The sequence below is a fragment of the Marmota monax genome, unplaced genomic scaffold (assembly GCF_021218885.2).
Source record: "Marmota monax isolate L192 unplaced genomic scaffold, Marmota_monax_Labrador192_F-V1.1 WCK01_AAM20220418_F8-fsc00008, whole genome shotgun sequence".
In the NCBI taxonomy this organism is placed as follows: domain Eukaryota; kingdom Metazoa; phylum Chordata; class Mammalia; order Rodentia; family Sciuridae; genus Marmota; species Marmota monax.
The window spans coordinates 13,947,357-13,974,705 of NW_026694432.1; the positions used below are offsets into that span (position 1 = coordinate 13,947,357).

The 27,349-nt window shown below is 36.9% G+C and overlaps 1 protein-coding gene across 6 annotated transcripts; it reads right to left on the bottom strand.

Annotated features, from left to right (window-relative positions):
• Positions 1 to 1,505: 1,505 nt before the first annotated feature.
• Zmym1 (zinc finger MYM-type containing 1) lies at positions 1,506 to 26,879 on the bottom strand. 6 transcript variants are annotated; one of them, XM_046469066.2, is made up of 10 exons: positions 26,795 to 26,879; positions 19,940 to 20,105; positions 18,806 to 18,878; positions 18,218 to 18,467; positions 12,279 to 12,453; positions 11,978 to 12,190; positions 7,746 to 7,899; positions 5,976 to 6,113; positions 5,766 to 5,803; positions 1,506 to 5,378 (listed from the first exon to the last, which is right to left on the bottom strand). In XM_046469066.2, the coding sequence occupies exons 2-10, from the start codon at positions 20,030 to 20,032 to the stop codon at positions 3,072 to 3,074; spliced, it is 3,441 nt and encodes a 1,146-aa protein (XP_046325022.1). In that variant the 5' UTR covers positions 20,033 to 20,105; positions 26,795 to 26,879; the 3' UTR covers positions 1,506 to 3,071. The 6 variants fall into 6 exon arrangements, with proteins under 6 accessions (XP_046325022.1, XP_046325023.1, XP_058426896.1 ...); XM_046469067.2 differs by having other exon boundaries at positions 19,940 to 20,129; positions 26,795 to 26,866; XM_058570913.1 differs by lacking the exons at positions 11,978 to 12,190; positions 18,218 to 18,467 and adding an exon at positions 10,584 to 10,706.
• Positions 26,880 to 27,349: the final 470 nt, after the last annotated feature.

Consider the following 27,349-nt stretch of genomic DNA (forward strand, 5'->3'; position numbering starts at 1 on the left):
CTCAGGGACTTGTACATGATGGGCAAGTGCTGTGCCACTGGGCCACATCCCCAGCCCATCTTTTCTTTTTTAATGCACTTCTGGTAGATAACTTTTTATTTAGGAATATTCGTTAGAGATGAAAATGATTTAAGAGATAGCAGAGAATGAAGACCTACAGGCAGTCATACTGCCTGTTTTCAAATCTTACTTTTGCCTTTATTAGTTGTGATCCATAGCCTCAGTTTCCTCTATAAAATCACAGGTTGTAGTGAGAAATAAATAAAATATAAAACCCTGAGAAATGTCCCAGATTGCACAAGAGGTATTCCTCAAAGACATGCATTAATGTAGTCTTCCTTTTTGGGTCTAGGCCTTCCATTATAGGCTTTACACACTTAAAAACTGAAATCAAACACTTAAAAACATAAAACCCCCAAATAAAACAAAACAAAAAACCAGAAACTTCTGATTCTATAACAAGATAGAAATTACAGAAAATGATTGAAAAACATACATGGTAAACAGAGCTGACCCAAGGAAACTTTTAGTGTTATGCAATTTCCTTATAAAACAAAGAATGAAAATATACAGTTAAGTAATCAAAACTAAGTGTTAAGTTAACACCTTGGTTTTTAAAAATAGAAATCAATGCACTGGAAAAAATAGAAAAATGACAATACCAAATACAGGTAAAAATGTGAAACAACAGAAACCCTCATACATTATTGTTGGGAATAGAAAAATTATATACCCATGTTCAAGTTAAAGTGGAAGATGCGCACAGCCTTCACCCCTCAAGTCCACTTCTAGGTTTTTAAAGATTTTTGGTACTGAATTTGAACACAGGGACACTCAACCACTGAGCCATATCCCCAGTCCTTTATTGTATTTTCTTTTAGAGACAGGGTTTCACTGAATTGCTTAGGGTCTAGCTAAGTTGCTGAGGCTGGCTTTGAACTCACGATCCTCCTGCCTCAGCCTTCCAAGCACTGGGATTACAGGTGTATATCACCGCACCTGGCTAAGCCAGATATATTTTAAAAATATTTTTATTAGTTATTGATAGACCTTTATTATTTATTTATATGTGGTGCTGAGAATTGAACTCAGTGCCTCATACATGTGATGCAAGCGCTCTACCACTAGCCACAACCCTGGCGCCTAAGCCCAGATTATTTATTTATACACACACACACACATATATATATATATATATATATATATATATATATATATATATATATATATACACACACACACATATATATATATATATATATATATATTTAGTTGTAGTAGGACACAATACATTTCATTTCATTTACTTATTTTTATGTGGTGCTAAGGATCAAACCTAGCACCTCGCGCGTGCTAGGCAATCACTCTACAACTGAGCCACAATCCCAGCCCCAAGCCCAGATATTTTTATCACCAAATGTTTTCAAATCTTTGGAGAACAGATCTCCTAAAAGTTTAAGTAGCAAATTTAAACTTTTCTAAAGTTTAAAGAAATAAAAGAATCCTTTCTTTTGTGGTAGTTTATTTGAAAAATATTTCAAAAAACAGCTTAAGTTTTGTTGTGTCATTTAGATGGAAGGTATAAATAAAAAAAAAACCCAATATCTAATTTTAATGTTTAAATGTGACAGTTCAAGAAAAGGAAATACAAATGGCCCAAATAAACAGATATTCAACCTTATTCTTAAATGAAAACTGTTCTGAGATTAAAATACCATTTTCAACTAATAACATATTTACTTTCTTTCCTTTGCAGTATTGGGGATGGAACCCAGGGCTTCCTGCACGTTGGGCAAGAGGTCTATTATTGAGCTACATCTCCAGCCCAGATCAAAATGTTTGATAATTAGACTTACAAAGATTTGAGAAAATAGGGACTCTTGTGCATTTTTGGTGGGACTTTCAATTGGCACAATCCTTAGAGAAAGTAATTCAGCCAGTACCTGTCATAAATTTAAAAATGTACAAATCTTCTGACTTAGGAATCCAGTTTTATCTTAGGGTAACTCATTCATGCACAATATATGATCTATGTACCAAGTTTAAAATGGAAGCAATGCTTGTAATAGCAAATAGAAATGTGTCAGTAAGCAATATATTCATACAATAAAACCTTCTGTAGTTAAAAAAAAAAAAAAAAAAAAAAAGAGCTGTGTGCACTGATGCTCACCTATAATCCTAGCAGCTCAGGAGGCTGAGACAGGAAGATCAAGAGTCCAAAGCCGGATAGAGTTCAAAGCCAGCCTCAGCAAGAGAGAGGCACTAAGAAACTCAGAAAGGCCCTGTCTCTAAATAAAAATACAAAATAGAGCTGGGGATGTGGCTCAGTGGTTGAGTGCCCCTGAGTTCAATTCCCAGTACCAAAGGGGGGGAAAAAAAAAAAGATCAAGCAAGCTACCTACTGGTATGAGACAATTTCAAAAACACCACATTAGGTAGAAAGGACAAGCTGAAGAAGAGTGTGCAATGTAATGTACCATTTAGGGAAAATACCTCTCGAAAGATATTTAATGAACAGAAAAACTTTGAAGAGGAGGCTGGGGATGTGGCTCAGTGATAGAGCACTTGCCTAGAGTTTGTGAAGTCCTGGGTTCAACCTCCAACACTGCAAAATAAATAAACAAAATCTTTGAGGAGGAACTGAGTTCTAAGGAGGTTTTTCACTATATGTCATTGTGTCTTCTGAATTTTTGAATGTGAATATGCTACATGTTCTGTTGAAAAATTTTCTTAAGAAACCCAATTTTAAAATAAAAACTAGAATTGCAAGTCAGGCATGGTAGTATGTGCCTGCAGCCCCAGCTCCTCAGGAGGCTAAAGCAGGAGGATCACTTCAGCTCACAGATTTGAGACCAGCCTGAACAATACAGTGAGACCTTGTCTCGAAAGAAAGAAAGGAAGGAAGGAAGGAAGGAAGGAAAGAAGGAAGGGCGAGCGGGCTAGGGGTATAGTTCAATGGTAGAAAACTTGCCTACTCATCATGAAGCCCTGGGTTTGAGCCCCAGTACCACCAAACAAACAAATAAAAAATTCCCCAAATATTCTTTTAAATCAGTTCAATTTAGCAAGTATTATATATTTTTCATTTGACTGATAAACTTTTCTACAATCCCATTAAGTCTCTCAGGCTCCATTAGTTTATTTACTAATTCCTGCTCAATAGCCATTAGGGCCAGACCACTAAATTTCTCTTCTCCCATGTTATGAAATAAATATGTTTTAAGACGAGGCAGTATAGAAAAGGAGTTTTCAGCAGTTGGTGAAGTAATTGGCCAAGACAAAGCAATATATAACAACTTTGAGATGCAAGGAATACTATTATGAAGACCATGCTGAATAAACAAAGAGCCAAGATTGACAAAGGTGATGGAATCATAATCTATGACAAAGTTGAGTTTTGCATAGTGCCGATAAAATCTAAGTTCAGGGATAATGTCTGCATCAAGCTGATAAAATTCTTGAATATGTTTGGCTGTTGCTTCATTTAATGGTTCGTTCCATTTAAATAGTAGTTCTGAAATCTGCTTCATTTTGCAATAATCGATCTCTGAAAAACATAACTTTAAATTTTGTAATACAGTATCCAGTCCTTGGTAATAAATATTAATCTTATATTGTTCTTCTGTTGAAGTAGGAAACATACTATCTGAATTGTCAAGATCTATAGTTTTCTGAATTTTTCGTCTTCTCTGAAGATAAGGTTTTTCAACTTCAAAACCTTTACTGGTTATTTTTTTACATATTTCCTCTGCTCCATCCCAGATAGTTTTAAAATATACATCATTTCTTTCAGATGATAAACATTCCAAAATTGCTTCTATTTTTGAAGACAAAGAAAAAATGTCTATGGTTTCACTTTGAAGCTCTTTGGAAAGAATTCCTGTAACACTTAACACTCGATAAAGTAATTTCAAACAAAAGATAAATTCAAATTTGGAAACCAGTGCCAACAAGTCACTCAATTCATCAGCCAAACTTGTATTTGAGGAATGGCTTGATACAAACTCCAGTGTTTCAATAATCTCTGGAAGATTGTCAATCACAGATAACAATGTACGATCGTGGACTGTCCAGCATGACTGTGATACATGTTTTTTGCATGTCTTGTTTTGACTTAGCTTAAAAATGTTTTGAAAATTTGCCAACATTTCCCCAGACATATGAATAGTGTTGAACAAAGAACTGAGAGTATTTAGAGCACAGCGGAGTTCTTTTACTTCTTTACAAAACCTAATTACTGCTAAATCTAAAAAATGTGCATAACAATGTATATATAAAGCTCTAGGCTCTTCTTTCCTGAATTCTGCTGCAATTTTATTAAATTTTACCCTCAAATTAGTGGTACTGTCATAGGACTGGCCACATATTTTATTAAAATCGACTCCAATTTGCTGCAGATAAGTTTTGATATTCCTATGTAAATGGGTCCCAGTCATCTTTTCAATATTGACGAAACCCAAGAATCTTTCTTTAATTAAGATAGACTTTGATGTTTTTTGTGGGTATCTTACAGAAATTGAAAGTTGCTCTTTTGTGACACTATCAGTTGTCTCATCACATATTATTGAAAAAGCTGAGGAGATATTGATCTCATTCACAATATCCTGTAACATTTCAGTCTTTATTATTTCAATAATATCACTTTGAATTTGTGTACTATTATAGAAGTCAACTTGTGAACTCATCAGTCGAAACATTTCTTCTCCTTTATCTTTTGCTCTGATTTCTAACAATTCTAAAAAATTGCCTTTATTGATGGATGAAATAGACTGGTCATTTGCTCCTAAGGGTAAACACTGCTTTCCAAAAAATAAAATATTTTCTATTATAAGCTTTAGGTACTTTTTATTTCCCTCAATCTGATTTGAATTAATAGATAAATTATCACTAACAGCTTCATCACAAAACTGGTATTTCCTCCAAAACTGCAATGAATTCAAATGCATTTCACTTTTTTCATGCTTTCTGAATTTCTCCAGAGTTTTTTTCCAATTAGAAGTTCCTTGGGTTACAAATGACTCTCCTCTATAGCTAAAATTTTTTTGGCAGAACAACTGACACGAATAACAGAATGTGATATCTTTTTTAACACTGTTTTCCACATGCTGAAAAGGTGAATGCCAAGGTTTCCTAGTATTTTGTGATTTACCTTTAACTTTTTGTACTTTGGCTGTAAATTTTGGGTGACACAGTCCATCACTTATTTTCACAGAGTTCATATTGCACATAGGATCTTGGTTTGACACTTTATCTTTCTGTACTTCTATACTGGCACCAAATGTGTGCTGACTGAGTACTGATGAAGATGGCAAAAGTCTTGGCTGTTCCACTCTATTAGCAACACCATTACTTGATTCATTTGGTAAACTCTTAGAGATCTGTGGGTAAAAAAGAGAAAAATCACTGTTGTTTTAATAGTCTTTAAATATAAAATACTGAGCATATCTATTTTAATAACACAGTAAAATGAGTATGCTATAGTACAAACTTCTTTGGGGAAACAAAAAAAATTATAATTTAATTATTTCAATCTAGATTCAGCATTAAATGTTTATAGAACCATTTTGTATATAGTTGTAACAAAATAACTTGTTGCTCAGGCAACTAGGATTGCTTAATAAGTAAAAATGAAGTAGGAGGAGGAAAATAATGATTAATAAACATACATAATACCTATATTACATGTATACACATATATAATTATATATATAAAATCTGCTCATGAAAGAAAAGAGAGTAGACAAATAAATTAGGATAAAACTTACATCTGTAATGACATTTGTCGTTACTGAAGAAACTGTACCTGTTAAAATAAATTAGAGCGTTACTTTAAGATCTCATAAACTAAAAAAAACCAGTATCATAAACTCTAACTGCTTATTTTATATCAGGAGACAAAAAAAAAATTTAACACATACATTCATCAAGTATAACAAAACAATGTTTATATCAAATGTCTTCACATCATCTTTTACCTTGTAAGACATCAATGTCCATGATGGGCAAGGCAACAGGATTATCTGCTAATGATACTATATTGCTAATAACTGGAATTGGATCTTTCTTTGGAGAAAGGTGCTCCATTGAAGCATCATGTGTCACGGAAACATTTGCTGAAAAAAATAAACAAAATACTTTCTAAAAATCAGGCAGAATGGGTCAAACCAGAAAATGTTTTGAGCTAAAATATAGCTCAGTAGTAGTGCTTACCTTGTATGCACAAGACCCAGGTTATTTAAGCCTCAGCAATGCAAAAAAAAAAAAAAAAAGTATTTCAAGGAATAATGCAAATATCTCATACTTTAGGATATTTCTGGGTATTGGAGTAATTTTTATTGGAGCTAAAGGATAGCCATTGTTTTCCCCCCAGGGGGAAGGGGGTGGGTAATAGGCATTGAACCCAGGGGTGTTTTACTACTGAGCCACAACCCCAGCCCTCACCATTTATTTTTAAAGAATTTTATTAGAGACAAGGTGTCACTGAGTTCTTAGGGGCTGGTTAAGTTTTTGAGGCTGGCTTTGAACTTGTCTATCTCAGCCTCCTGAGCCACTAGTATTACAGGTGTGTACTACCACATTCAGCTGGATAGCCAGGATTTTTAGTATACTGTAATAACAAAATGATCATTTACACTTCCATATCATTTTATATCTTTCACTTTTATGCATAATTTTTTAGTACTTTTATACTATTTGTTTGAAATTATGAGCAAACGTTTGCTGTGAAATTACCCATAACAGAAAAGAGTCTTTTAGAATCTCTGAGTGGGTATAAATTTCTAACTCTTTCATAATTCACAAACTTCAGCATCATTGGAGCTAAGTTAATGTCCATGTTAGTACTGCAAAAGTTCTGTAATAGATATACAAATTCCAGGGGTATTATTCACCTGGTAGTCTATGTCAATAGCATCACTGGAAATGAAACACTTTGATGGAATACTTAGTTGGTCCTGGATTATATGTGCTTTTTCTATTATTGAATATTATTATTAACTTATTTGTGTGTGTGTGGTGCTAGAATTGAACCCAGGGGCTCTCTATCATTGAACTACATCATCCCAGTCCTTTATTTTTCTATTTTTGAGACAGGACCTCACTAATTGCCGAGGCTGGCCTAAAAATTGCAATCCTCCTGCTTCATTCTCCTGAGTTGCTGGGATTATAGACATGTGCCCCTGAGCCCTGTTTATTACTGAATCTTCAAGCATTTCTAACTACCTATACTTCATGTGAAAATGAAAGTAAAAGTCTTATTTTACAAAGCAAAGCTAAGTAAACATTCTATATTTATTAGAACTACTCAATCAGGAATGTATTGAATAAACTCAACATTGACTAACTCCTATGAACCAAGTTCTATAGTAGGTTACTCAGTGTGTACTAATGTAGACATGCATGTGTTCATTTACTAAAGGATCTAAATACTCCAAAGACATGGATCCCTATTTTTTTTCCATTAATCTTGTCTTAAAATGAAGAGGGTCTATATCAATTCTGTAATCAATCTAACATAACAATCTTTTTTTTTTGGTTAATCTTAGCAAATAAATGTTACATCTCTGATGGTGACATAGCCATCCTTTTACACAAAAATACTAGAAAACAGTTTTTACAACTTTTAGACTGCTTTGACTTTTAGGTCAGTTTAATGTGGAAATGAATCCAGGTTACATATTAAAAGGAAAATATAGTTAAGTCAATAGTAATAATATAAAATTCTGAAGAAGCTAAACAAATATTACCTGTAGAAGATTCCACCTTAGCTTTATTATATGCAGAAAAACAATTAACAGAACAGAAAATCTCTGTCTTCCCCAAGTCATTAGTAATCTCAATCATTTCATCTGATGGCTTCAATGATTTGCAAGGAAAAGATGTAAGTATTTTGGCTGGTTTCTGTTTAGAGATTAAAATAATATTCATATTCCTGGCATAACATATATTGTTAACAAACAAAAGCATACCACCACTGCTTTTTTGAAATATTACAAACAATGACAATGAAGCCAATCTTTATACTTTCATAAAACCCGAAAAAAAAGACACTATAGATTGCAATGAATGAAATGAAGGAAGGAAAATGATAAATTATTTGAAAACTGTTTGGTTATTTTTTGGATATATTTAACAGCAATAATAATGATAATAATCCATATGCAAGCAAAGAAGAAAGTGGTCATAGAAGATATTCATCATCCCATGCAATGAAAGTCTACCGAATAAATCAACAAAGTCTTATAATTATAGGTTTTTCTTCAATACCAGCTTGCACATCAACTTAGGAAAGCCTTCTACCTGTGCTAAGGAGGAGCCAGGGTGTTTTAATATATACTACAATATACTATGAGAGCCACCATGTTTCTAGGCTAACTTCGTGATAAAACTTACAAGCATATTGTAAGAAAACAGGATATAAGCAGTAAGAAGTATACAGTATGATGAGTTCAATTGCAGGAAGTGTACAAAGGAAAAGGATAAACTGTGAGGTTCGATATCTATTCCTTCATACAATGACAATGATAAAACAGGACTACTTTTGGGGATACATGGTGGTAAGACAAAATGAAATATGCAAATTTTCTATGTGAAAGAGCAGAATATTGGAAAGAGAATAAGGAAATAAACAGAAAATAATGTTGAAAATTTTTATTTTTAATCTTTTATTAATATAAATTTTTGTTATACACGTAATTTTTAGTTTAGGTGATCAGCTGGTTTTGCAGATACTGTGTGTCATCCTATTCTTAAAATGTTTTTCAAATTCTTCTTGTCTAGGATAGAAGGATCTTGCAGGTAGCATACCAAGAGACTCTAATGATGCCAGTTTCGACAAAGTGTTATCTATAGAGGGAGAAGGTCATGGTACGCTGAACTGTGGCTTTCAGAAGTATTAAAAAAAGAAGCCTTGAAAGGCACAGCCTGCCTGGCCATTCTGATGCTGCCTGTGAGTTTTATATTCCATAATAGTGTTGGGATGTAGGTTAAGCACTCAATGAGGTATAACTTGAAACTGGGCTGTGATTGGTTGGTTGCTGGCAGTCCTATTCTATATTAAAACAATTTCCTCCTAGAAGCAGAGACCACAGCCCCCTAACCATGAATTGTCTGTTTCCCCAACATGGCTAGTATGAGATTCTCACAACAATGGGAGACCAAGCCCCTCTGCAGATAACTCACTTGCTCCCATTTTATTGTGTCATCCTCCCACATAGGTTTAATTCCTTCCTTGAAGAGAGGGAAGTCACTATGTCTATTAGGTCACTGGGATACACCATGTGGCTAGAAAACCTCTAGACCTGCTCCACATGGCAATCTGTCTGATATTCTGTTCATAGCCTCATGAGCTGGTGGGATAACTAGGAGTCCTCCCATAATACCAGAGTACAGAGGTGTATTGTAGAGGATGCTTTACTGCAGGGGCAGCAGACTTCCTCTTGCTGCTGTCCTGAGTCTTGTTCCATTTCTATCCTTACCATTCTTCTGGGTGTTATTTTCTTCATTTTTCTTTTTTTTTTTGGGCAGTACTGGGGATTGAATCCAGGATCTCATGCAAGCTAGGCTGATGCTGTACCATTGAGCTACACCTTAGCCCTTTTAAAAAATTTATCGTGAGACTGGATTTTTATTGTTTTTTAAATAAAAAGGGCTAGGGATGTGGCTCAGTGGTTACATAGCCTTGGGTGGTTCAATCCCTGGTACAAAAAAAAAAAAAAAGAAGAAGAAAGAGAAGAAGAAATGGCTGCAATCTCAAAGAACCAAAGGCAGAATGTTTTCTGATATGTGGATGTTAATTTACAATAAGGGGTGGTGGAGATAAAGGGGGAAGAATAGAGGTACTTTGGATTAGACAGAGGGGAGTGAAGGGAGGTGGGGGTATGAGAGTAGAAATGATAGTAGAATGAATTGGACTTTATTACCTTATGTGCATATATGATTACATGACCTGTGTAACTTACTCTATATCATATACAACCACAAGAATGAGAAGTTACACTTCATTTATGTATGATGTGTCAAAATTCATTCTATTGTCATGTATAATTAGAACAAATAAAAAAATTAAAAAAATAATAAAAGATACAAAACTCAAAAAAGCAAAAAAAAAAAAAAAAAAAAAGGCTGAGTATGGTGGTATAAACTTGTAACCCTATCTATATAGGAGGCTGAGGCAGAAGGATGGCAAATTTGAGACACTTAGTGAAACCCTAAATAAAGGGAAAAAAAAAAAAAAAGGTTGGGGGTGTAGCTCAGTGATAGAAGGCCCCTGGGTTCAATCCCCTGTAACGGAAGAAGAAGAATACAAAAAAGATATGGTCAAAATAATTACAAATATTTCTAATATCCATTTTTTAAAATAGTAAGGCAACTCATTTTTAGTACTGTTCAATATTTGAACATTTTCTAATTCTTAAATGTTCATTAACAATAAGAGTTTATTTCATTATAACTATTATATAATACTTTCATATTGTTAGGGCATAGTGTTAGGTTGTGCTCATAACAACAATAGCCCTGCTCCATCCCATAAGCTAAAGAATTGGGTACTGAATGCAGGCTAATAAAAGCAGGACAAGGCTTACTTATTAAGTGTGAGTCAAGAAGGTAAAGAAGGAATGGCATTTCCTGCCTTTGAAGAAGGATTCTGTGCCTTCCATTCTCCCACTTCTGGTCCCAAGGCAGGATATTCTCAGGATGGGAACATTCTGCCACAGAAAAGATGCAGTTCACAAATGACACATCTGAATTGCGGATGGGACTCCCACCTTTAGTTGCTTGTTTTTTTTTTATTTTTTGGAGGGGTGGTACTGAGGATTGAACTCAGGGATACTTAACCACTGAGCCACATCCCCAGCCCTTTTTTATATTTTATTTAGATACAGGGTCTTGCTAAGTTGCTTAGGGCCTTGATAAGTTGCTGAGACTGGCTAGGAATTAGAGATCCTCCTGCTTCAGCCTCCTGAGCCGCTGGGATACAGGTGTGTACCACTGCATCTGGCAGCTGCTTGTCCCCCCCCCCCCACCCCGCCCCCCAGGGCTGAGGGCCAAACCCAGGGCCTCACATGTACTAGGCAAGTGCTTTGCCACTGAGCTAAATCCCCAACCTCCAGCTGCTTGTTTTTTAAGGAAGAATTTATAAGGATCAAGTAAGATCATAAAGTATCATATGAACAAGCTAGATATCTAACAGTCCCACTTCATGAAAGGGGATCACATCCCTAACTGTTCATCTCACTTAGTCCACCAAAGCAGGGTCAGCTTTTCTTTTCTTCTTTTTCTTTTTTTAAAGAGAGAGAGAGAGAGGGAGGGAGAGAGAGAGAGAGGGAGAGAGAGGGAGAGGGAGGGAGAGAGAGGGAGAGGGAGAGAGAGAGAGGGAGAGGGAGAGAGGGAGAGGGAGGGAGGGAGAGGGAGGGAGGGAATTTTTTTAATATTTATTTTTTAGTTTTTGGTGGACACAATATCTTTATTTTTATGTGGTGTTCTACCACTTGAGCCACATTCCCAGCCCCCAGGGTCAGCTTTTCTGCTCTCAGAAAGAGACAGACTCTCCTATTAGAAATAGGGGATTATTTCTCATTGGGTTATTTCCTCCAATGACTGATTCAGAAAAAGCATGTAACATTCTTTACATTGCATAGGTAAAAAAGAGTTAGTTATATTTAGGATGTTTCATTTTTTTCTGTAATAAAATTATGTGTATTATTTAAAAAAGAGTTAATTGTAGTATAACAGACTCTTGCATATTTACTTTTTCTTTGGTGTAAGACAATCAATATGAAATTCTTTAGGAGAATATCCACATAGTACTTGTCATGAATTATGTAAGAAGGAACTGTTAAAGTATTCAATTTCATCTTTATCAATTTACAAATGGAAATTATTCTCAATGGTACTAAAAATTACATCCCTACATTTTCCTAAAATGAAACCATTCATAGACCAACTGACAGAAGGAGCAATAGGTCTTTCTTCATACCTGCTTATATGCTGTAATATTCTTTGAACTATTAAAATAACGAGACTGTCCTTCCATTTGGAGTATGTGGAATAGACTAGAGCTGGTGTAACAGTAACCACCACAGTTCTCACAACAGTTCATGATAAAATTGTTAGCAGAGTGAAACTTTGAAAAGCAGTCATTACTGCAAAGGCTATGTTTCACTTTCTGGTATTTTACTTCATATTGAATCTAGGATTTAAATAAAAGATTTAATACAAACTCTGATAAGCAGAATCAACAGAATCCCTCTAGTTATTAAAAAAGAATTTCAACTTACAATGGTTGTCTTCTGACACATATTACACTTGGTCAAAATGCTATTAGTACACACAGTAACAAATGGTTTCCTTTTTTCTTCATATGAGGAAAGACAAGACTGGCTGCAAAAATGTTTGCTAGTAGTATTATCTTCCAGCTGAACACTGATCATATCCTTCTGATTTAAAATGTCTCTAAAAATAAATAACAAGGACACCATTAAACACTTTACCACGATTATCATTTCTCTTTCATAAACTAAATGACCCCTGACCCCTCAAACAAGTCCCTCCTTGCTCCTTCCTTTACCTTAAGAACTGTGAAATGGTAAAAACCTGAATTTGGTATTTAGTTCTACCACTTACATTTAGAAACCATGGATAAATAATTTGTACTCTCTGAATGTTAATTTTCTCAGCTTTAACAGAGATATAAAACGTCTGATCATATAGTTTTTAAAATATTTTTTTTATAGTTATAGATGGACAGAATGCCTTTATTTTATTTGTATATGATGCTAAGGACCGAACCCTGTGTCTCACACATGCTAGGCCAATGCTCTGCAACTAAGCTACAGATTCAGTCCGTGATCACAATTTTAAGGACTATTTAGCTTGGATTAGTTGGTGCTAGTGTTAACAGAATGATGATGACAAATCACATATTCATTCCTGAGAAACACTGGAATTTATACAACATATCAACACATGGTCTGCAAATTCCTTGTATGTGTGTGTGAAGGGTGGTCCCCAGATATTTTCCAGGGGACTATAAGATCAAAACTATTTTCATAATATTAATATGTTATTTGCCTTTCTCACTATGCTGTCATTTTAACTGATGGTATAAAGGCAATAGCAATTTCAGTCTGAAAAACAAGTATATATTCTTGCAAGTTCTTTAAAAAAAATTTTTTTTATACTTGTAGATGGACAACATGCCTTTATTTTATTTATTTATTTTTTAATGTGGTGCTAAGGATAGAACCCAGTGCTTCACGTGCTAGGCAAGCACTCTGCCACTGAGCCCCAGCCTCAGCCCCTCATGCAAGTTCTTAAGAGCACCATTGACAATGGCTGAAAGATGAAAACAGCTCAAATGTTCATCAGTGGACACATGGATAAACAAATTGTGATAAATACATACAGCAGAATATCACTCAACTACTAAAAACAGAATGAAGTACAACAGAATGAACCTTGAAAACATGAAAAGGTTGAAAAAACAGACACAAAAAGTCATATGTATATAATTCTGATATGAAATACTCAGAACAGATAAATCCATAGAAAGAATGCCATGGTAGTTGCTCAGGGCTGGGGACAGAGGGAAATGGGGGAAAACTGCTTAATGAATACAGCACTTTACTCTGAATGATGTAAATGTTCTGGAACAAAATGGAGGTGATAGTTGTCCAACACTGTGAATGTACTAGATGCCAATGACATGGTTGATTTTTTATTATATCAAATTCACCTAAATGAACTGGGAAACGAAAAAAAAACAATGGTAGGTGAAACTGTTGCAGCCTTAACACAAATCAAGGCAGTGACAATCAAAATGTAACAACACACACATTCACTCTAAAACAAAAATCATTTCTGTTTCAATTAAGAATGTCCTTAATGAAACACAAATATTTTAAACTTAAATATGATAATTTTAATGTTCCTTATAACAAAATGGGACATGGGCATAAAAGTACTTTCCCTGCCTACCAAAGGTGAATGACTGTCTCAATGAAAAGCCTACATGGAATGTTTAGAGTTACAACCTGAACAAGTCACTTTCTTTCATGGATCACATTATTTACTTGAACATATGATTGTAAGACAAACTATTATCCAGAAGGTATCTGCCAAGTATTTTCTGGAAAATGAAAAAAGTGGATCTATCACTTCCTACAGTCTTGCCAATGATAAAATTCAAGCTTTCAATGATAAATTAGGAGTTTTTGAAAACTTGTATTTGCTACCTTAAGCTGGATCTCTTCCCAATATTTGAAGACTTTTCTGATGAGGCTGGTGATGATTTTAAAAATATTGCATAATGAAATATGTCAACATTTGAAAGATTTGAAGAATGCAATAAATCAACATTTTCTAAATGACGACAGCATGCTATTACAAAAATCATTCACTGGTAAAACATCTATTCAAAATACAAGAGAGGGGTTGGGGGTATTGGCTTAGTACATTTGTCTAGCAAGTGCAAGGTTTTTCAATCCCCAGAAGTAGGAAGAAAAATAAAAAAGGGTACAAGATAAATTAATATATTTTAAGACTATAGAGTATTAAAAGTTCACTGACATGGTTTCAGAATGCACACTGCAACTATTTTCTCTTTTTTTTGATACTGGGTACTGAACCCAGAGGCACTCTAAAACAGAGCAACACCCACAGGCCTTTTTAACAGGGTTCTGCTAAACTGCCCAGGCTGGCCTTGATTATAGGGGTGCACCACTGTACCTAGCAACACTGCAATCAAAAAAAGTGTCCACAAATATCTAAAAGGCTAATGAAACACTTCTCCTTTTTCTAATTACATATTTGTGAGGCTATATTTTCTTAACTGACTCTTAACATTTTGCAACATATGGAAAACAGAAGCAAATTTGAAAATTCAGACAGATATTAAAGTGGTTTGTAAAACATCTGATAAAACAATGCCAGTTTCTGAAATTAATTAAAAATGCCATTTGATTTTTAACATAGCAAATTTGATAAATATAACCTGTATAAACCACAACTCTTTGGTCTTCAATTGTTGACTTTGTTTTGGTATTGGAGACTGAACTCAGGGGTGAGTTATATTCTAGTCCTTTTTAAAATATTTTACTTTGAGACACAGTCTTGCTAAGTTGCTGATGCTAGCCTGCAATCCTCCTGCTAAGCTTAGCTTCTTGAGCATCTGTGATTATAGGCATATGCCACAAGAGTCTTCAATAGTTTTAGAGTGTAAAGGACACCAGCATAGTGACATGTGCTTGTAGTCCCAGCTACTCAAAGAGTCTCAGGTAGGAAGATCTCGAGTCTAGGAGTTTGAGGCCACATAGGCAACATAGCAAGACCCTGTCTCAAATTTAAAAAAAACAAAACAAAATAAGGGGTTCTTAGATTACAAAGTATGAGAACTGCTGCTCTGGGAAATACAAAGATACCTGCCTACCTAGAACCCTCAGAATATCAGTCTTTGAGGACAATGATTTTCAAGATAAACTCCTCCTGAAATCAATATTACTTTAATACTTCCACATTTTAAAATTTTAAATGTATGTATCATGAACTTTCCACCTTTTAAAATTGAAACTAACAGATTCACATAATTATCACATCAGTAATTTTACTGTTTCAAAAATTGAACTTCATTCCCAGTACTGATCTTGTTCTTTGGAGTAATATTTAATATTATGATCAATGCTCTTGGACTTATGAATACACACTATAAAATCAGATCATGGAATAATTAATTTGAAGAGGTGATGGTAAGAGAAGAGTGAGGGACAGTGTGAGAGTAAATAAGAGGTATAGATATTTGAGGTACATCCTTAAGTCAGAAAGAAATTAGCCAGCTGGGAAAGGAGGCAGAAGAAACTGCATCAGCAGATACACAAAAGTCAGAAAATATGTACTACTAGTATTTTTTTTTTTAAACTATTGTCAGCATAATAGAATGTTGGCTTCTAATCTACTTAATTTAAAAAATTAAAATATGAATCTCTGCTAGAAGGACCTAAAGCCAAACTCTGAATACATGTGTGAACAACTTTTATATAAATAAATCAAGCATTAGTGCATAGGCCTATTTTTTTGCCTTTATTAATTGCTTCCTGGATTTCTAGTTGGTTTCACTAAAGTATAGAAATGACACTTCTTAAATATATGCTTCTCAAAGATAAGTCACAACCTTCTAATATGATTTTAAATATCTGCAAAGCTAGCTTTCACTTGGTTCATGAATTAAGATAAAAACAGCATTAACTCAAATCTGATGTTAAATCATGGCTATAAAAGAAAACATAGGGCTGGGGACACAGCTCAGTTGGTAGAGTGCTTGCCTTGCATGTAAAAGGCAATGGGTTCAAAACAAAAAAAACAAACAAAAAAGAAAACTTAAGGTGGATACAGTGGCACACGCCTATAACCCTGAAGCTTGGGAGGACAAAGCAGAAGGGTCATAAATTTAAGCACAGCCTCAGCAACTTAGTGAGACCCTGTATCAAAAACAAAAAATGCTGGGGATGTAGTTCTGTGGTAAAATCCCCTTGGTTTTAATCCCCAGTACCAAAACAACAACAAAACACCTTAAAATGACTAAAAATTGGCTAAAATTTTGAGAACTACAGAAGAGGGTAATGAATGTGGAATTAAAAAATTTTTAACAAAGCAATTTACTATGAATAATGATAGCCTCTCCTAGTCTAAACATTACTACCATCTTTCCACCAACCTACAATTTTTAATGAGAAAAAACTTTATTCCAGAGGAAGTAAAATTTGCCTCTCAGTTTTGCTCATACTGGATTTGTATACCTTAAAGAACAACTTACACACTAAATCTTTCCTGTTTCAGCCTTTTTCAATCTGTCTGTGAAGCTGCTGCTGAAGAAAAGTAATGAGTATACTCCAAACAGAGCAACTTGATACCTTAACTTCTCAGGGCCTCTGTTTCCTCAAAACCAAAAGAAAAGGTTTGGATTGGATGATCTCTCTAAGGTCCCTTCCAGTTTTATGATTCTGCAGAGAGAGAAAGCAGGCTGAAGAGAGTGCCATATAGCCCATAGCTAAACAGAAAAAAGACAAAGGACATAGTATAGTACTGAAGGGTTGAGAAAGCAAGAGAGACAGATAAGTAGAGTTTCAGGGAATAAGACTTGAAGCAACAGTTAACACCTGAAGCAGCAGCCAAATGAAGAGCTGAAATAACTCACAAAAAAGGTCTGTGAGTTTGTTAAGGGAATAACAATAACAACAGTGATAGTCAACATGTATGGAATTCTTATTATATGCCAGTATTGCTCTGGCTGAATATATTACTTAATGCTCATAAATCTTGTGTACATTCCATAAAACAAGTGGGAATACTAAGAAACAAAGAAGTTCTCAATGCTTCTCAAACTTTAGCATGAATATGAATCATATGGGGATAAATGCAGTTCTGATACAATAATTCTAACTGGACCTGAGAACCTGTATTTCTAGTAAGCACTCGGATGATGATAATATAGTTGCACGGGGATCACACTTTAAACAGCAGAATGCAAATAAAGGAAACAAAATTCAAATTATGGCAACTTAATTTCAAGACAAGATAACATTTGAGAAGAATTTATTATATTTAGAAGTTAATATGATGGTCTATAAATGTTCTTGTTTGTCATTAGCATTTTAATGATTGTTAAGAAACCAGAGTTAATACTATCTTAGGACTTGCAAAGTCAAAATGTCACTAATCCAATCACAGAGACCAGACCTACCTACATACATGTACATTTATCTATGCTTTTTAACTTTTCAAAATAATTAAGTAATTTCACTTACCATTATAATAGTAATGTAATATTATTCTATATCTTGGAAGATCCATAAGTTATATGACTATATTTTTAGTAGGCTGTTTCTTATACAGTTAAATGATAGAACAGAATGAGCATCTCATTATGATAGAACAGAATGAGCATCTCTATAATGAGCATTCCTATAATCCCTACTTATAGAAAATTTCAAATGAAAGCTCTGCAAGTCACATCATTTATAAGGGAGAGAGAAAGAATTGCTTGTGGGTTAATTTCTGCAAACCTCTCAATTACTAAAAACTACTTCTGAACAATCTATGAGAGCAACTGAAAGCAGAAGCATTTTTTCAGTTAATCAAGGTAACATATCTTTAGAAAATTACAACTAATACTCTGACCAAAATCTATGTAGGGAAGTAAAAGGCAAAATTTAGAATTATATACTTTGTGCAGTTTGAGCAAGTTCTTTTGGCAGAAGTTGGTGAACTGGCAGATGAAATATGTTCTATGATGCAAGGGGTAGAGCAGAAAAGCTGAGTAGACCCTTTCCTCTGATAAGCAGTTTGCCCCTTCTGGAGGATTTTTTTACAACCACAACAGGAAACCTGAACAGTTGTGGTTGAAACTGAAGGAAGCATTTTATTTATGCCAGATGATGCCAGAGAAAGCTGAACTCCTGTAGTCAACTGTGATGCTACAAAAACAAAACAGGAAGAAGCTTATTAGTATTTTCAACAAATTAAGTATGCATTATTTTTAAAAAATATATTTATTTTTCAGTTGTAGTTGGACACAATACCTTTATTTTATTTATTAATTTTTGTGGCACTGAGGATCGAACCGGGGTCTCACATGTGTTAGGCGAACGCTCTGCTGCTGAACTACAATCCAGCCCCTAAGTATTCATTCTTTCATTTTCTTTTAGAGTTTACTTTTATCCAACCCCCAAAAATGCAAAGGCATTTTTAAGAAGAATAAATTTGTTATTATGCTAGTCAGAATAAATATAATTAACTTAAATAATTCTATTACCACTGTCTGAAAATGTAGTATTTATTTTCAGTTCATTCTCCTGAGTTTTGGGTTGTTGGGCTTGACAATATTCCTAAAAAAAAAAAGAGTTGAAAATAATGAATATAATGTACTTAGAATAATCATTCAATAGAAAATGATAAATTACACTTACGTCTGTTCAATTAGCTATATTACTGAATCAAACCAAAGTAAGAGGTAAGCATTCTCCTTTTGGTGCCCTGTGGCTGATAATTTTAATTTTCTATGACACCAATAACTGATTGGTTAATATCAGGTTATCTTTTTTGGTATAAGAATTAGGTAGACTGAATTCTATTATCACACCAATTGAAACTGGCCTGTTAATCCTGACTTCTGAGGTGAGGTAAATGGTTTAGTTTCAGCTTGGTGACATGGAACTTTAGTGACTTCATTTTGATTTTTAGCTCAGTCTGCTGGGGCCCAGTGCAGGAGCTTAGTCCAAAACAATGGCCTTCTATAATTTTTTACTTAACAACTGCTACTACCAATAGAGAGTAGACATAATGACATATATTTTCCCTATTGTTTTAATCATTAACAGTTCATTATCTTCATAAATACCTTAAACTTAGAATTGTTGTATTGGGCCAAATGATTCTTATGAAGTAGGATTTTCTTTCAGAACTAGAGGCAATTTCATTTCCACTCTATCTCAACTTAATTTGTATGTTTGACTGTCCATGGGTTGAAAAAGCAATCGTTAACTACTAGATTAATATTTCCAAATGTCACTAATTCAATACTGATCTAATTTATATACTTTTCTTTTTTCTTTTTCTCTTTCTTTCCAAAAAGAGAGATGGAGCCTACCAATGTTGCCCTGAACTTCTGGGCTCAATCAAGCCTCCTGCCCCAGCCTACCTAACAGCTGGATTATAAGCATGTGCCACTGGATGTTTAGGCCATTTTCAATGGAAATAAGTTACAACTAAATTCTCTTGCCAGGTGTAGTAGAACACACCCATAATCTGAGCTACTCAGGAGGCTGAGACAGGAGGATTACAAGTTGAAGGCCAGATGAGGCAACTTACTGAGACTCTGTCACTGTTGTAGTGCTCCTAAATTCAATCCCCAGCATCACCAACAAAGAAAAGAATGTAAAATATTTACTTGAGTATTGTCAGGTTCTGTCTTAATTTCAACTAGCCGCTCCAGCTGTAATGCCATTGTCTTATGTTCACCATCTGAAGGTTGTCCTTTCATTTTAGTATTGCATGCAAAGGAATCTTCCAGTTCTAAATTAATGGATTTCTTCCTGGGAACCGTGTCCAAATTCCTGAAATAAAATATTGATAGAAGTCTGATTTTAAAATTAATATTTTAAATATGGTAATTTTGTGGAATCACAAAAGAGGTCTTAGACAACTCTGCATTAAAGCTCCTTCACAGCACCAACACTAGCTTCCTTCCTTTCTTTCAATATTTCTAGATAATTTTGCTTTACAGTCTGTGACAGCTAATACCTCTGTGCTTTCTTCTAGAACTAATTCCCATTTCTGTAGCCCTAGGCCTGGATGCAGATACCACAAAACCTACAAATTGTTTGGGGTTTTTGGTTGTATGTTTTATTTTTGGTATTGGGTATTTAACCCAAGTGTGCTTTTACCACTGAGTCACCTCCCAGCCTTTTTTTTATTTTAAGCCAAGCTCTTTCTAAATTGATGAGGACCATGCTAAGTTGTTGAAGCTGGCCTAGAACTTGGGATTCTCCTGCCTCACTCTCCCAAATTGCTAGGCATGCACCATCATGCCTGGCTTTACTAATTACTATAGAGGGTAGGGATAACTTACTCCATGGGCACAAATTTACATTCAACACATACAAAAAGAGAAGTTAAAAGCTGTTACAGGAATAATCTGAGATTTGTGGTTTTATTCTGGGTTAGTATATGAAAGACCCAAGTAATTCTGCCATTAGTTTTTTACTGAGGTTGGGGCCTAACCACCCCTTTATCTCCATGTTCTCAGCTTGGAAAGCTCCTATTCAAAGGTATAAAATTAAGTAATTAATTATAGACTGACTGTTGAGAGCCGCAGCCAAAGCAGCCCCAGCAAACTTCCAGCTGATTGGCTCCTCTGCAGTGATGCTCATTGGGCTTCCCCCGCCCTTTCAGACCACGGAGCTGCTCATTGGGGGACTCTTTTGGCTCCGCCCACGCGACCCAGCCAATCTGCCTCAAGAGCGGTTGAGGTGCTGGCCGGAAGAGCCCGGTGGTGGCAGTTGGGCTGCCTGGAGATATTGGGTGGTGCGGCGTGTGTTCAAAAACAATAAGTTCGTTCCAGCTTGACAGGTGGCTCGTGAATTGTGCCCAGCCAGACTGTGGCATTTGGTGGCCTGCACGGGACCGACTGAGGGTAAGTGATAAGGTAAACTGCTCGCCCCTGAGGGCAGGGCGAGAGGATGGGTAGCCATTTTAAGATTCTTCTTTCCTTTTGTTTCGCTTTGCCTCCTTCAGCTAAAATTTGGGGGTAAACAGAGGTGAGGCAAAGAACCTCACCCCCTCACTGGTACAAAGGCCTATCCACAGGTGTGGCTGTATACTGGACCGGTAGTCAATGACGGGTAAGATCCAATTGCAATGGTACCAACCTAAGACAGGAGGCTGACGCCTTGAGGTCAGCTCATCCGATGACGGGTAAGGACCATATGTAGTATTGGACAACCTAAGACAGGCATGGTCCCTAAGCCACATGTTTGTTGTTTAATTAAACAGAGAGGGTGAGATGTTGAGAGCCGCAGCCAAAGCGGCCCCAGCAAACTTCCAGCTGACTGGCTCCTCTGCGGTGATGCTCATTGGGCTGTTTTCCCGCCCTTTCAGACCATGGAGCTGCTCATTGGGGACCAATCTGCCTCAAGAGCGGTTGAGGTGCTGGCCGGAAGAGCAGGTGGTGGCACTCGGGGAATTCCTGGAGAGCTTGGGTGGTGCAGCATGCGTTAAAAAAAAATAAAGTTCGTTCCTGCTTGACAAGTGGCTCATGAATTGTGCCCAGCCAGACTGCGGCAACTGACAGTGCAGTTAATAATTCATATAGCCAGTGTTTAGCCCAAATGAGCAAGGCACACAATCTGTACACCAGAACGCACTGGAAATTAATTAATATATTGTCTTTGAGTAGATTCACTTCACCTGAAATAGGCTACACATGTCTATCAATTTAAAAACAAAGATGGCCATACTACCAAAAGTGTTATACAGATTTTTTTTTTTAGAGAAAGAATTTTTAATATTTTTGATATTTATTTTTTAGTTCTCGGCGGACACAACATCTTTGTATGTGGTGCTGAGAATCGAACCTGGGCCGCACGCATGCCAGGCGAGCACGCTACCGCTTGAGCCACATCCCCAGCCCTGTTATACAGATTTAATGCAATCCCTATTAAAATTCCAATGACATTCTTCATAGAAACAGAAAAAGCAATCACGAAATTCATTTGGAAAACTAAGAGACCCCAAATAGCTGAATCAATCCTTAGCAAGGAAAGTAATACAGGAGGTGTCACAATATGAGACCTTAAATTATACTATAGAGCCACATTAATAAACACAGTCTGGTATTGGCATCAAAACAGACCTGTTGGGCTGGGGGTGTGGCTCAAGCGGTAGCACGCTCGCCTGGCATGCGTGCGACCCGGGTTCGATCCTCAGCACCACATACAAAGATGTTGTGTCCGCCAATAACTAAAAAATAAATATTAAAATTCTCTCTCTCTCTCTCTCTCTAAAAAAAAACCAGACCTGTAGACAAATGGTATAGAATAGAAGACACAGAGACAAACCCATATAAATACAGTTTTCTCATAAGGTGCCAAAAAAACATTGGATAAAAGAGAGCCTCTTCAACAAATGGTGCTGGGAAAACTGGAAATCCATATGTAGCAAAATGAAATTAAACCCTATCTCTCACCCTGCACAAAACTTAACTCAAAGTGGATCAAAGATTTAGACACTAGAACAGAAACCCTGCACCTCACAGAAGAAAAAGTAGAGCTGAGGTCATAGCTCAGTGGTAGAGCACTTGCCTAGCATATGTGAAGCACTGGGTTTGATTCTCAGCACCACATATAAACAAACAAACAAATAAAATAAAGGTCCATTGACAATTAAAAAAAAAAGGAAACCCAAATCTTTACCATGTTGGCTTAGGAACCGACTTTCTTTTTTTGGGGTAAGGGGTGGGTACTGGGGATTGACTTCAGAGGTACTAGACAACTGAGTCACATCCCCAGCCCTATTTTGTATTTAATTTAGAGACAAGGTCTCATTGAGCTGCTTAGCACCTCACTTTTGCTGAGTCTATCTCTGAATTTTCGATCCTCCTGCCTCAGCCTCCTGAGCCACTGGGATTATAGAGGTGCACCACCATGTCTGGCAGGAACTGACTTTAACAAGATTCCTAAAGCAAAAGAATTAAAATCAAGAATCAATAAATGGGATGGAATCAATCTAAAAAGCTTCTTCACAGCAAAGGAAACAATCAAGAATGTGAAGAGAGCCTACAGAATGGGAGAAAATCTTTACCACATGCACCTCAGAGCAGTAATCTCCAGGATATATAAAGATCTCAAAAAACTTAACACAAATAAACAAATAACCGAATCAATAAATGGGCCAAGGAACCGAACTGACACTTCACAGAAGATATACAATTGATCAACAAATATATGAAAAAATGTTTAACATCTCTAGCAATTAGAGAAGTGCACATCAAAACCACACTGAGATTTCATCTTACTACAGTCAGAATGGTGATTATAAAGAATGCAAGTAACAACAAATGTTGGCGAGGATATGGGGGGAAAAAGGTACACTGTTGGTAAGGCTGCAAATAGGTGCAACCACTCTGGAAAGCAGTATGGGATTCCTTAGAACACCTAGAATGGAACCACCATTTGACCCAGCTATCCCACTCCTCAGTTTATACCCAAAGGACTTAAAATCAGCATACTACAGCGACTCAGCCACATCAATGTTTATAGCAGCTCAATTCACAATAGCCAAGCTTTGGAACCAACCTAGATGCCCTTCAACAAATGAATGGATAAAGAAATTGTAGGGGGCTAGGGTTGTAGCTCAGTGGTAGAGTGCTTGTCTGGCAAGTGTGAGGCACTGAGTTCGATTCTCAGGACCACATATAAATAAATAAATAAAATAAAATAAAGGTCTGCCAACAATTAAAAAAAGAAATTGTAGTATGGAATGGAATACTACTCAGCCTTAAAGAAGAAATTATGGATGGAGTTGGAGAATATCATGCTAAGCAAAATAAGCCAATCCCAAAGAACTAAAGGCTGAATGTTTTCTCTGATATGTGGAGTTTTGGCATCTTGGAACCCCTTCAAATGTGATATAACACAAATTAGAGAATACTGGAAAGCACCCTGAAAAAAGGTCAGTATTTCTGAGGCAGGGAAAATGTCTGTCTAATTATCAGAAAAAATAAAGAGCAAAACAAACCCATATATGAATGATGACAAAATGTACATGAGAATAAAACAAGTCTCGAATACTAGTTTTTAATACAGTCCTTCCCATCTTTCCAACCAAGGGCTAAGTCACATTTTTTTTGTTTTGTTTTTTGGTACTGGGGACTGAACTCAGGGGCACTCAACCACTGAGCCACATCCCCAGCCCTATTTTATATTTTATTTAGAGACAGGGTCTCACTGAGTTGCTTAGCGCCTCACTTTTGCTGAGGCTGGCTTCGAACTCGCAATCCTCCTATCTCAGCCTCCCAAGCCACTGGGATTACAGGTATGAGCCACCAAAAATTTACACTTTTTAAAAAATATATCGAAACCAGTATCTTATGCATGCTAGGCGAGCACTTTACCACTGAGCCACAACCCCAGCCCTTTAATTACATTTTTGATTAACAGTCAAAAGATAACTGGGTGGGGCTTGGATTGTAGCTCCTTGGCAGAGGCTTGCTTGCCTTGCTTGTGTGAGGCACTGGGTTTGATCCTCAGCACGGGAGGCGGAGGAGAACAAAGACATGCTGTCTGGGCTGGGGATGTGGCTCAAGCGGTAGCACACTCGCCTGGCATGCGTGCGGCCCAAGTTCGATCCTCAGCACCACATACAAACAAAGATGTTGTGTCCGCCGAAAACTAAAAAAATAAATATTAAAAATTAAAAAACAAAGACATGCTGTCCTCCACAACTACAAAAACAAAAAAAAACTGTGGCATTATCTGCCTACTGGTCAACACTGCCTGGGAATAATTTAAACCTTTTTGATTTAGAGTCTGAGGATGGTAGATTTAGAGCACATGTTAAGAATGCACAGGCCCTGGGTTTAGTCTCCAGCACAGAAAAAAAGAATTTTTTTTTTTTTTACTTAAACCAAAGGGGAATTTATTATAGAGCAGAGATCAAAATTAATTTTTTTTTGTTGGTACCAGGAATTGAACCAAGGGGTGCCTTAACCACTGAGCCATATCCCCAGCCCATTTTTTTATTTTGAGACAAATTCTTGCTAAATTGCTTAGGGCCTCCCTATGTGGTTGGGGCTGGTTTTGAACTTGTGATATTTTCACTCACATAAACCCTTGAGGGAAATCCACTACCTTTTTTCGGGGGTAGGGGGGGTGGGGGCAAGGGGTACTGGGATTGAACCCTGGGCATCTTGGAACCCCTTCAAATGTGACATCATACAAATTAGAGAATATCATGCTAAGCAAAATAAGCCATTCCCAGCCCTTTTTGAGACAGGGTCTTGCCAAGGTGTGGAAGCTGGTCTCAAACCTGAAATTCTGCTGCCTCAGCAGCCTCAGTCATTGGGATTACAGGACTGTACTGCCCAGACCAGCTAAATCTAAATTCACTACTTCTGCAAGTGCACCTACTCCATTAATGCTCTTGCCACAGTCTAAGAATTAAATAAGCAAAGTGTAATAATGAAATTCCTGTTATAACTTTTGGAGGCTTCTTGTGTATTTTGACAGGGAATACAAGGTATTGTCAGATGTTGTTAGTGATTCAACTCTTACAGCAAGAATTGTTAATTTATCTACTTTCCAGCTTCTGGTTCAGTTTAATTGAAAAGTATGCTGACACTGTACCCTGATTAAGCTAATTAAATTTAAAACTTCTTGATTCAAGGAAATCAAGATATTCTCAATCTTGCACTTTAAAGCAAAATATATGGTGCCTTAATTTAATCCCAATTTCAAATCCGAATTCATCTCAAGAGCCAAACATTTTTCTTTTTTTTTGAACACCGGGGATTGAACCCAGGGGCGTTTAACCACTAAGTCACATCTCCAACCTTTTTTATTATTTTGATACAGGATCTCGCTAAATTGCTCAGGGACTCTCGAAGTTGCTGAGGCTGTCTCTGAATTTGGGATCCTCCTGCCTCAGCCTCTGGAGCTGCTGGGATTACAGGCGTGTACCACCACGCCTGCCAACAGCCAAACTTTTAAAATAATTACATTTCTCTTTTTGTTATTTTTTGTTCGGCGGTGCTGGGGATCGAACCCCAGGGCCTCCTACATGCTAAGCAAATGCTCTACCACTGAGCTACAATTGTTTCTTTTAGTTGGGACTCGTGTACCATTCTATTTGCAAAAACTGTTTCCAGATTGTTTGAAAAATCATCGTTTAATGCATGGAGAGCCACGGGTGTGATTTCAATGTTTTAGAAACGGTGGGCGCAGACAGAGCAAAGGCAGAAAGCCGGGTTACGATGCAGGAGCAGTGGGCGGCGAGAAACCTCTGAAGCGGGAGCAGTGACCCCGAGATTCTCGGCGGGTGAGGTCAAAAGAGGCGACCGACGCTCTCCAGGTCAGGGCTAGGCCGCGAGTCCCCGACCCCCAGGTGCCAGCATTTGTATTCAGGGCCCCGTCTCTAGAACCCGGTTCCACCCGCGCGGCATCCTCCCTCAGACAGGAGAAACTCTGCCCCTTTCCGGTAACGCGCAGGAGTAAAGACCGAAACCAGAGCCGCAGAAGAGGAGCCTTACTAATTTCTCTCAGGAACGCTCGCCGCGAGCAGCTTCTCAGGGTCTCGTCGACGCAAACAGCCCCGCCGGCCCCGCCCCTTTCCCGTCGTCCTCTGCGGCCGAGCATGCGCAGCGCAGCCCAACGCAGTCCTGTCTCGCGACGTGCGCAAGGGCGTCCTTGTGATGGATAGGGAGGTGGACCAGGGGCCAGGGGCCAGGGAAGGGCTTTAAAACCACACAGGTGCTTTATCATTGAAGTCATCTCTATCCACTAGCCAAATATGGGTTCTTAAAGGCTAGAGAAGCATGTGGGAGTGACTCCTCTCAGGCAGGGCAATTGAATTTTCCGGATTTGAAAGATGGCAGTACTACTTACTAGCATTAAAATAAGTGATTAGACAACTTATGTACTTTCCTATTCTTCTTGAAATGGTGATAATTAAAATGCCTGCCGCTAGGCTTGGGAATATTAGGCAATGCTAAGAAAAGCATGAGGTGCAGAGTAAATTCCCGCTATTTTTATCTGCTAGGCCTGGTGGCGCACACATGTAATCCCAGCGCCTCAGGGGGCTGAGG